The sequence below is a fragment of the Microtus ochrogaster genome, linkage group LG2 (genome assembly GCF_000317375.1).
Source record: "Microtus ochrogaster isolate Prairie Vole_2 linkage group LG2, MicOch1.0, whole genome shotgun sequence".
NCBI lineage: Eukaryota > Metazoa > Chordata > Mammalia > Rodentia > Cricetidae > Microtus > Microtus ochrogaster.
The window spans coordinates 25,235,884-25,247,318 of record NC_022028.1 but is presented as its reverse complement, the minus strand read 5'-3'; the positions used below and the strand labels follow the sequence as shown (position 1 = coordinate 25,247,318).

Here is an 11,435-nt window from a genome sequence, read left to right as displayed (position 1 = left end):
GATAGATGATAGATAGATAGATAGATAGATAGATAGATAGATAGATAGATAGATAGATAATAGATAGATAGATAGATAGATAGATAGATAGAGCATCAAACTATCTCTGGGTCATATTTAAACATATATATATGAAGCATAAACTAATTTCATATTTAACCTTGTGCCTATCCCCAAGATATCTCATTATGCCAGTGTAAATATGCGAGTGTAAATATGCCAGTTCTCAGGGGTGAAGGAAATCAAGATCCTGAAGATTTCTGTTGTCAACTTTCAGGCAGGTAGTGCTCAATCTGAATGAAGGACAATGAGATATACCCTCGGCAGACAACAACCAGGACACTTTGAATGGGCCACGTCAGTGCACAGTGCTCTGTTCGAAAATCCAATAAAACAGGGCTAGAGAGATGGCTCAGTGGCTAAGAACACTTGTTACTCTTGCAAAATGATGAGGGTTCTATCCCCAGAACCCACATGGTGGCTCATAACAATCTGTAATCCTTGTTCTAGTGGATCCAACAGGCACACACGTGGGACACACACACGTGTGGAGGCATACACATAAAGTAGAATAAATTTAATAAAAAAATAATAAAGTAGTGGTTCTCAACCTTCCTAATGCTGTAACTCTTTAATACAGTTCCTCATGTTTTGGTGACCCTCAACCATAAAATTGCTTCATTGCTACTTTTATAACTGTAATTTTTCTAATTTAATGTATCTTAATATCTAATATGCAGGCTGTTTGATGGATGACCTCCCCAAAGGGGTCACAAAGCACAGGTTGAGAATCACTACAGTAAAATCTCTGTGCCTTAGAAGTATATACAAGATTATGGCAAGTGTGTCCTCACCAGCTCAGTTTGTACCTTCCATGTTCCAGACTCTTTGGTTTGGCCTCCTCTAGTGGTGAGTTTTAGGCTTACCATTTTCAAACACCTACTTGAATCCTTTACCTGCCCAAGAATTAACTCTCCTCTCAGAACTCCCTGGTATATACTGTTTAAAGTATCGTGCACATGTATTAGTAAGTTTTAGAATAGTTGACAAATGTATTTTTCTTTTCCTTCATGTCAAAGATATTCAAGGGCTTCTATGTGATTCTGAATTTATTCTCATCGGGCTGCTTCTAGGCATGACAGGTACATTGGTGGTTAAGTACTCACCTTCAACACGGAGCTTAATATTCCTAGTGATGTTGTATTTCGTGCCCTTGTGGAGAAATGTGGCGACACATCTGTAAAAGCCGGCATCTTCCAGGGATGTGTTGGAGATCAGTAAGCGTGTAGGGTCTCGCACTCTGAGGAATTTCTTACTGTCTCTATCCAAGAGGACAGAGCCCTTGAGAGGAAATGGATCATAACGTTACATTGTAGACTAACACAGCTCTTCAGCACTCAGGACCACATTATCACTATCAGTCAATGTAGAGTCTGCAACCCAAGAATTTCCCTAGTACATATCTACATTGACAATTTTGTCTTTGGGGACACACTTTTAACTATATTTTTAAGAAACTCATACTTTTTTCTTGAGGCAGAAACTTATCATGTAGCCCACATTGGCCTTTCCACTCTATAGTCTCCTGTCTTAGCCATCTGGATTCTGGGATGTCGTGGATGGATGCCCACACCCAGTTTAGGAAAAGGAATCTGCTAACATCTGTTTTAAAGATGAATATATTTTAGGCCATTAAAGATCTAACAGCCTTCTAGTGACTAGGAACAATATCAAGGAAGACCACTATTCACCAGCTATGGAGATACGAAGAGCAAGGGTGGGAAGAGAGCATGCTGCAGGAATTGCTTTAAAAATCATTTCAGTTTTAGGACATACTACAAAAGACATACTGCAAGAGTAAGAAAATAGAGGAGCCTGGGTCCATAGTCTCATACGGACACAGAGTCCTGCAGATTCTCTGCAAATAGAACGTTCAAGGGCAAGGCCTCCAGTAAAATAAGAGAAGTGCACAGGGTAAAAAAAAAAAAAAATCCTTATTATACCATGTTCTCAAGAATATTGCTTTTGATACCATGATAGACCCATACACGGTATTCAGCAGTGGGGAAGTTAAGACAGGAGAATTAGGAGTTTGAAGCCAGTCTGAGCTATATAGAAAAAGCCTGTTGTAAGGAGAAGGGAGGAGGAGTGGGGCAGAGGGGCGGAGGAAGAAAAAAGGAAGGGAGGAAGGGGAAGAAAAGAAAATGTGATCAAAGTGCAAAGCTTTTAGTAGTCAAATATAACCTTGAGTGACGTCATAGTCATACTCTATTATGGGACAATTCAGGTGTGTTTATGGACACCGAAGTTTGAGCTTTTGTCCGTGGTCACGTGCTCTGAAGTAGTCTTCTAATTGTTTCAAGCATTTCCAAACTGAAAACTTTCCGCACTTGATGAGTTACACAAAGACAGGTGACCGCGCTATGAGACTCTAGGCTAGGATTTGAGGCCTATACTCGACATAGCCATGTCTGATGCCCTCAGAATCCACACAATACTTGCTATTTATTCAGGAAGACCAAGTGCAATTGCACTTCCTCCTGTAATCCAAAAGTTGCCTTGTGCTTTAAAAGAGACTTCTTTAACGTGTATATAACATTTTTGTAGTCATGAACAGGGTTTTTTTTTTTCCTGCTTATTTTTAGGCAAGTGACAATCAAAAGCCCCTTAGCAGCTATTTATCCTGGAATCATCTCATAGTCTGTCTGTATGAACCTTACCCACAAACCAGAAAAGGACCAATAGACAATACTAACCACCGCCATTTAAATTAATATTATAATTCTAAATATGTAAGCAGATGTGTGTCTACGTGGATAGATTGTCTTCTCACAGCTTTTGTGTATGTGTTCTATGGGCCATAAGATGTATTTCAGTGGCACACGTACCTTATACCACTGGACATTTCCACCGGTTTTGCCAATGAATTCTTTCAGGTCAGGGCACACTAGCAACCCGGTGGTAGAAACGGTTGAGATTTGCGAGTAGGAAACAAATGGCAGGGATGCTTCAGTGTCCTTGAAAACCTTGAGCTCAATGGACATCTCCTCACAATGAGATGCGTTTCTAATTGTTTATTGAGAAAAAAAAAAGAAAGAGGCAATGAATGATAAGACAGAAATACAAAACCAAAATGCAGAAAAGAGTGACTTCCCACCCTCATTCAATTCTGCCTGCATGGTTTTGATGATTATGGCTTAACTCCTGATTATTTTAAGTTCTTGGGATACAAAACAAAGCGTCACATACTAACAGCTATATAGAAGCTGTGTGCACTGTGCTTTTCATGAAGGACCCCGCAGAAGTTTCATTCCAGTGCCCAGGACATTAAGAAACCCCCAAGCCTTCTCCAAAGAAATTGGAAAGTTGAGAACCTTGAAACTAGCCTAGATAGGATCCAAAGGACCAGACCCAGACAGATGGCTTCCCAAGAGCCACTGTCTCCATTAAAGAAAATTTCCTTCTCTTTCCTTTATTACCAACTGATTTCTAGCTTCAGGAAACTGCTGAGAACTTCGAGTTTGGATTTTAAAAGACATAAACACAACTGCATGGCAGGTGGGGTGGGGGGGGAGAGACAGGGACCATTAACTAGGTAAGATGTTTTTGATTGTTCATCAGCCCACCCATAATCCTACTATTGTGATTCTATCAAGCCCTTAGAACTGAGAAAAAGTCAGGGGTAAAAATAGTGCTGGAAATATGAGGGGGAATGGATGGAGGATAGAAGAGATTAACAAATTTAGTGTTTAAAATAGAAAAACAAGGGCTTGGAAGGTAGAGAAGTAATTGAGCATGCACTTTTGCGGATGGGGCTGTGCATTTAATTTGCAGCATCCAAAAAAGGAAACAAAATAAAGCAGAAAAATGCAGTTCTATCAGTTAAGACCCTGAGATATGAATAGCCACCTAAGATGAATAATAACACATCAATCAAGAGCATGAGCTTCAATTGCAAATGTGGTATAAAAGTTACTTTCACAAAAGAAGTCAAACAATAGACATCCAAAGAAGCAACACTGCATGACCAATATATGTGAGAGAGATTTGATAATCACTTAACTGGATGAAAGTTTTAAAAGTGAATTAAAAACATAAAACCAAGAAAAATTGAATTAGATGGACAATTTATGCACAAAGAAAATGCAGAATGTTAACTCTAACTTTTAAAAACAATGAGTAATCGCCCTTGGGATTTGAAGGACACTGAGAAAATCAGCTGAGCTATGGCTGGAAGTTCCCTCCCCCCTGGCTAGTTTTCACAAGTGTCAGAGCGTGCTATGCACACTGTTGGAGGAGAAAAGTCACCAGCAGTCTAACTGGCTGTGGACCCCATATGCTGCAGCTTCCTACCTGGCAAGATATGCACGCTACTGTAAGAATGGCATAGCTCTTACAGAGGTAACCAACTGCTCCCTGCTGGGATCTGAGGCTTCCTCCACAGGAAGAAACACATGCTTGGTTCTGTAAACCTGTTCTCCAAGACTAGAGAGGTCATAGGCCCTTCAGGGAACCCTTGAGTCTTGTTTTATTAAATGGACATGATGTTAAACCACTTTCTAAGTATTTATGTTTATATTTGTAGATGAATGCTGCTTTCAGCCTTCATCAGAGACGCCTCTTTTTGCAACGGATGGCAACACCAGAGACTCAATGCTGTTACCAGTGTAAAAGATAAGTGACTAGGGAGTGCTCAGCTCTAAATACGACACAGATGTCACCTACTCACTGACTGAGAGAACACTGCAGAAGAGGGGGTGGAAAGAAGCAAGACCCAGAGGCTGGGATAATGCCGCAAAAGAGCATCTTCTGGACGTGACATAGCCACTGTATCCATGAACTCATAGCATCTGGGGTTGCCTGTATAAAATTGGGCTGGTGACAATTGCATAATGCACTGGGGAGGAGCCCCTGAGGCCCACTGCCCACTGAAGAACTATGGGCAACTAATGGGTACCAGGAGAAGGGGCTGTCGTTTTCTCCAGTTGTGTAGCCGCTAAGTTACCGCTGATCCATTTGTAAACAACAACTCAGTCACGTTTATGCGGGCAACCATGATTAAACATAATAGGTCATGCACACAAAAAAGACACCTCCAAAGTTGGAAGAGGATTTGGGGGAAGAAAAGGGGTTTCAATGGGGAAAAAAAAAAGACGGAAATGAAAGACAACAATGGGGAATGGGAATAACCAAAATTCAGTAAATATGTGTATGAAGTTGCCTAGTAAGTAATCACTTTACAAACTGAAGAGATGAAAATGAGAAGTCTGCCTGCAATTCACAACCCCAGAGAACCCAGACAGCAATGAGGACCCTAAGAGAGACATACATGGATCTAATCTACATGGGAAGTAGAAAAAAGACAAGATCTTCTGAGTAAATTGGGAGCATGGGGACCATAGGAGAGGGTAGAAGGGGAGGGGGAAGAAAGGAGGGGAGTGGAGAAAAATATATAGCTCAATAAAAACAATTTAAAAAAAGAGAAGAAGTCTGAAGAGTGCTCAAGGTAGCTAGTTTTAGCAAAGTGGTCTTCAGTCAAGTAATATATATGGGAGCAATAATTATTATAGTGATTTCAACTAAAGTAAATTAAGTACATATTTAAGTAACCTTAAATTAACTATGTATATATGTATATATAGACATACATATGGTAATCATGACTATTACAGTGTTTTCAACTAAAGTAAGTTAAGTTCAAACTTAAATAACCTCCTATGTCTCTATAGCTACTAAAAGACAAAAATCAAAGGCCCTTGAAAATCCCATAAACTACAAGAAGGCTCCAGAAAACAAGCTTGCCAGACATATAAAGAGTCTAAAGCTTGTTCACATTATTGATCTGGTTTAATTCCAGATTATTTTTTATATTTTCCATTTTTTATTCCATTGTTTCCCCCTTGGGCAAAGCATTGAGACTGAGGACTGTTTGTTCTGGCAGTATTATCTTGACGACTCTGAGCAACAGCAAGGCCACGTGAGTTCCCAATAGCAAGAGCATAAACATCGAAGAGCAGGGCAGTCTCGTGGCCTGGAACCATAAATGCCAAAGTTTGTCCTAGCAGCTGCTGGAGATTTCCACTCGAGTTGAAGCCCAGGACTACACATTTGGAAGAGACGGCAAGCATTTCCCCCAGGCAAGAAACACTTTAAACACTGGGATTCTCAGCACTCCACCTCAATATCAGAGCTCCTTCCCCCACACACACAAAAATAAGGGCATTAGCTATAGTTCTTGATCTAGCATAAAAACTTATTATAAGGCCAACATGCCTCTGTCCACCCCTCCCTAACACTCCTACCTCTAGGCAGTAGCCCTGCAGGGGCTCCATGCTCACATTGGTTATAGACCATGAATCTCAGTATACCAGATCCTTCCCAGGCTGTGTTAGTGTACCCAACTCTTCTAACAAACCTCCCAAAGGGGAAGAAAACAGAGACTTAAGTATCAGGATACACAGAGGAGCAGCTAAAATTCCCATTTATGTCTTTCTGATTCCAGAGCAAGTTCATTGTTTTTCCTACTCCACTTCTAAGTCTTCCTGGCAGTGTTCCTCAGAGAGAGTCAGACGGAAAACCTAGAAGGAAACCAGCTTTATGCCGGCTGCAAAGTTGGATGTTCCCCCTTGCCCAGTACAGGAGGAAGAGATCCCTGGCCTGCTTCCTCAGCAAAAGCGGACAGGTTGAAACCTGCCTCTAAGCAGGGGAAGTGAGGCACACCAACCACCGTGTAGAGCTGGATTGGATCTGGAAGAACTTTTGACTCCACAAGCACACGCACGTTGCTTGTACACCACACCTAGGACTGGAGCTGATATTGTCTGAGCTTCCTCCATTCATGCTAAGAACGTCAGCTTGTCTAGATCTCCTTCTAAGCATCAGTATTCTGGGCAATCTTGCCATAAATGAGTTAATGAAATCTAGAGGAACTCGAAAGCCAGCAAGTAGGTGGAGCAAGCAGAGGCCCAGGAACAGAGGCAGCCATCTCAAAGAAGGAAGGCTATTCTCCAGGCATGCCAAGGGTGTGCCCTAATCCTTTCAGAAGAACTGTGCCAGGAAACGATCAAGATCACCAACATGAAGTCGACAGCTTTACCCTTCCAGAGGCAGCGGGACACATCAGCACCAATCACTGCAGAAAGAATCTTCTTAACAGATGGCGCTGAGAGAGCAGCAGAGCCCCATGCAAAACCAGGGCCAGACCCTTGTCTCACACTCTGTGCCAAAAATAGCTCAGAATGTACCAGACACCCAAAACACAAGAGTTAAACATAGACTTATAGGAAGAAAACGCGGGGGAAAGCTTCACAACTCTGAATTCATTCATGATTCCCTGATCCCAGAAAACGTGAACAATAGGGGAAAGTACATAATCGAGAATTCACCAAAATGCAAATGAGTTTCTCCAAAGGACACTATCAATGGAGTGAATGAGCAAGCCAGAGAGTGAGATAAAGGATCCCCAAGTCATACAGCCAATCAGGAGAAGACATTCCAAACTCCTCCAACTCAATAGCAAGCAATAAAGAGTGCAGTTCTCAAAACTGGCAAAGACTTGAGCAGCCATTTCTCCAAGAAATATACACAAGTGGCCAAAAAAGACATGGAAAGCTGAAATACCAGGAGACTACAGCCAAGGACACAAACTACCAGTTCATACCCATTAGAACAGACCTGTGAAAAATAAAAGCAACCAGCATTGGCAAGCATGGAGAACAGCAGAACCCTGGTGGGGGTGGAAGACGATGCAGCTGCTGTGGGAAACAGATTGGCAGTTCCTTAAAAAAAACAAATAAGATCAGACATAAACCGCCAGATGATCCAGAAACATGAACAAAAGCTCGTGTTCATAATGGCATTACTGAAGATGGCCACAAAGCAGGAAAAAACCTGAGTGTTCACAGAAGGACAAACAGACAAACAGACAGGAAGGTGTTTGCACCATGAGACAGCAACCCATCAGTCTTGAAAAGGAAGGGGCACCAATACTTGCTTGAAGCATCTAGAGAGGCAGATTTACAGAGAGAGAGGGTAGAGCAGTGGTTGCAGGGGTGAGGGGGTGAGGAACAGAAGGACGGCTGTAGTTTAATGAGGACCAAGCTTCAGTTTGGGAAGAAGAGGATGCTCTGGAGGTGGATGGTGGCCACAGTGGTGCTACAATATGGAAGCACTTAACTTGCTTGAGTGGCACACTTAAAGACAGGTAACATGGCAGGGTCCATGTTACATGTGTATAAGAATATTTTCCAAAAGCAATAGGACATAAAATAGGGAGGACTGGTCCAGATTCATGGTCTATCCCCTGCTCCTTTCTAGAAGAATTTTCTATACATACTCACTTTCTCTATCTGTGCAATAATCAATCGGATTCAGCTATCTCTAAGATTCCATCCTGTTCTAAAATTCTCCCTGGGATTTTCCATCTATGTCTTGTTTCTCTACATGTTTCTTTACCATGAGTCACCAGTGAAGGGCACAAAGCAAATCCCCCTCTTTCTGCGGCTAGTGTTCTGATGGCGGACAAATATTACATACATGTGCACAGAACAGGTGTGTCTGATGGGAAAAACTCGGTCAAGAAAAATGACATCAGGGTAAGGAGAGAGGACCGAATGCTCCATCAGCTAACGTGCTGGGGAGTTCTCTCCAGAGAAGTGACATTTGAGCAGAGATCAAAAACACCACAGGAGGGAGGGAGCTATAATAATGTCCAGGCGAGGTGTTGTCTTGGTTGACTTTCCATCACTGATAGACATCCTAACTAAAAGCACCTTGGAGAGGAAAGGACCTATTTCAGCTCTCAGCTCACATTCCATCATGAAGGGAAGTCAAGGCAGGAATCTGGAGGCAGAAACTGAAGTAGAGGCTGTGGAGAAACACTGCTTACTGGCTTGCTTTGCACAAATGACTCAGCCTCCTTTCTTATATAACCAGAACCTTCTGACCAGCGATGGCATTGCTTACGGGTGGGTGTGGTGGTTTGAAAAAGAATGGCCCCCAGCGGCTCATGTATTTGAATACTTGATCATTTGGGAGTGGCACTATTTTGAGAGGGATTAGGAGGCATGACCTTGTTGGAGGAAGTGCGTCAATGGTGGGGTGGACTTTGGAGTTTCAGAAGACTAAGCCAGTGCCAGTGTTGCCTGTAGATCTAGATGTAGAACTCTCAGCTCCTTCTCTAGCACCATGTCTGCCCACACGCCATGATGCTTCCCACCATGGTAATAATGGGCTAAACCTCTGAAGCTGAAAGAAAGCCCCAATTAAATGTTTTCTTTTGTAAAGATGGCCATGGTCATGGTTTCTCTTTGTAGCAGAGGAACACTGACTAAAACAGTGGGCTAGGTCCTTCTATATAAACCATTAATCAAAAAGTTCCACCTATTTGTCTATAAGTCAATCTGATGGAGACAATTCCTCAATGGAATTCCCTTTCTCCGTGAAACTAGCTAATGTCAAGTTGACCAAAGAAATAAACATAAATAAATAAACCCTAACCAGCACAGGGGCTCTGCAGGGACCCCATGGAGAACAAAGCGTGAATTGCCATCCAAGTGTGCTGAGAACCTTCGACTCCATTCTGCCTGGAGCCACACCACCCCGTCCCAGAGGGTCTTACCTGAATGTGCAGATGTAGGTCCCAGAGTCTGGCTGCACTGCTGGCAGAACCCAGAGGGAGGCATCCTTCACCCACAGCCTTGGCTCATCTCCCGGGATTAGCTGAGATGAGTTCATTTTACGCCAGGTCAGAAAGGGGTAGGAACTGGTGGAGGCATCTGAATAAGACCACATCAGAGGGCACCGCAGAACTACAGGCTCACCTTCTAGCCGGAATTCAGATTTGAACTCTCTGCCACGAAATCTGCAGTTGTCTCCAAGCTCTGCCAGTCAGGGAGAGTAGGCTTTAGATCCAAAACCTGCTCACATCGCAAAACCATAGGTACCCAAACTGAAGGTGGTCCCAACAAAAGGGTACACAGGGTAATCTAAGTAAGACTCTGTATGTCCCCAACAAACTGACCCGCACCCAGGATCCCATGAGCAGTACTCTCTGCTACTATGCTTTGGAATTCCCCAAATGATAACCTGGGGACCACCAATTTCAGTTTTCATCCCGAGGAGTCAGTTAAATCAGATTCACAATGCTATTTTTTTAAAATGGGGGCTGGAGTTCCATTCTTCAGCATCTACGTCAGAAGGCTCAGAACCATCTGTAACTCTAGTTACAGGAGATTTGACACTCTCTCCTGGTCTTTCAGGGCACCTGCCTACATGGGAGTACACACACACACACACACATACGTGCATGCACACAGAAATAAAAACATCTTAAATTTCTTTTTTAAAGATTTAAATACATGGTCTTATATTTTCATTTGTTGATATTAAATGTTGGACTCTATAAGTACAGATAAAACAGGTTGGTTGAGACAGATTTCAAATCAAAGGTGTGATGGCTAAAGAAATTCTATTTTCTGCTAAGCCTCCACCTTAGTAACCACTAGCCATTTCTCTCTGATGCCAGTCCCTGAAAGATAAGCCCCAATAATTTATCTCAGTAACTCAGTGACTCCCAACCAGAAATACACACCCATGACCACCCACTTCCATGATATGACTGAAGACTTGCTTTGCTTCTGTAACCTTCTTATATAGACATTCAAGGACTATTTTGAGGTAGCCTTGGCTACCTAATCTTGGCAGAGCAGAACAGTTCTTGATTTGCTTGTGCTGATACTCAAGGTGTTCTTGTGGTTTTCACGTGTAAAAACCCCTTCCTTCACCCTCCCCCCCCCCCTTTGAGCAGCAGTGTCTAGCTTGGCTTAGCAACTGCTGTCCTGCTAACAGCTTCACTAAACTTAACTATTTACAATCTGGATTAAGGCTGAGATCTTTTTCCAGGGGTCTCAAACTCCATAACAAATGTTTCTTTAAATAAGAGCAGATTGGCCATATTCTGAATATGTATGTTTGTTTAGAGAATTGTGCTCCCCAGAAACACGGGGTCAGGCCCTTTCCCTGTTGAAGTGATTGTTTCTTACCTGTGTGTTTCTCTGGCGTAGTGGGGGTTCCAGAAACCCTTTCTGCGTGTTCCACTGACGAAGTGGTGAGAGCAGAAACGCAAGTCACCAACACACACAAGATGAACATCGTCTGCACCAACTTCCCAAGGGCACGGGACTCTCGGAGCCTACAAGAGGAGAAAGAAGAGTTGGTAGGAACGTGAGCTTCCGTGGAAAGATGGTCCTGGGGGATAGAACGGGGTCTTGAAACTGCACCTGAGGATGGGGAACATTTGGTCTACAAATTTTCAAAGAAGAAAACTCAAACCATTTTATTTCTCTCCCTGCGGCTATGTTTCTGAAGGTGCCTAACATTAAACCCCTGGGTGTCTCCCACACACCTGCCTGGAATGGAAATTTCAGGTCCCAAGT

General features: G+C 42.7%; 1 protein-coding gene across 1 annotated transcript in view; it reads right to left on the bottom strand.

Annotated features, from left to right (window-relative positions):
* Positions 1–11,184, bottom strand: part of Il1r2 (interleukin 1 receptor type 2) — a 19,063-nt gene extending 7,879 nt beyond the window's left edge. The window contains exons 1-4 of the mRNA XM_013351011.2: positions 11,043–11,184; positions 9,620–9,881; positions 2,889–3,066; positions 1,167–1,341 (exon numbers count right to left, since the gene is read on the bottom strand). Coding sequence (XP_013206465.1) covers positions 1,167–1,341; positions 2,889–3,066; positions 9,620–9,881; positions 11,043–11,151 — 724 coding nt within the window. The 5' untranslated portion in view covers positions 11,152–11,184. The remainder of the gene's footprint in view (positions 1–1,166; positions 1,342–2,888; positions 3,067–9,619; positions 9,882–11,042) is intronic.
* Between the last annotated feature and the right edge of the window lie 251 nt (positions 11,185–11,435).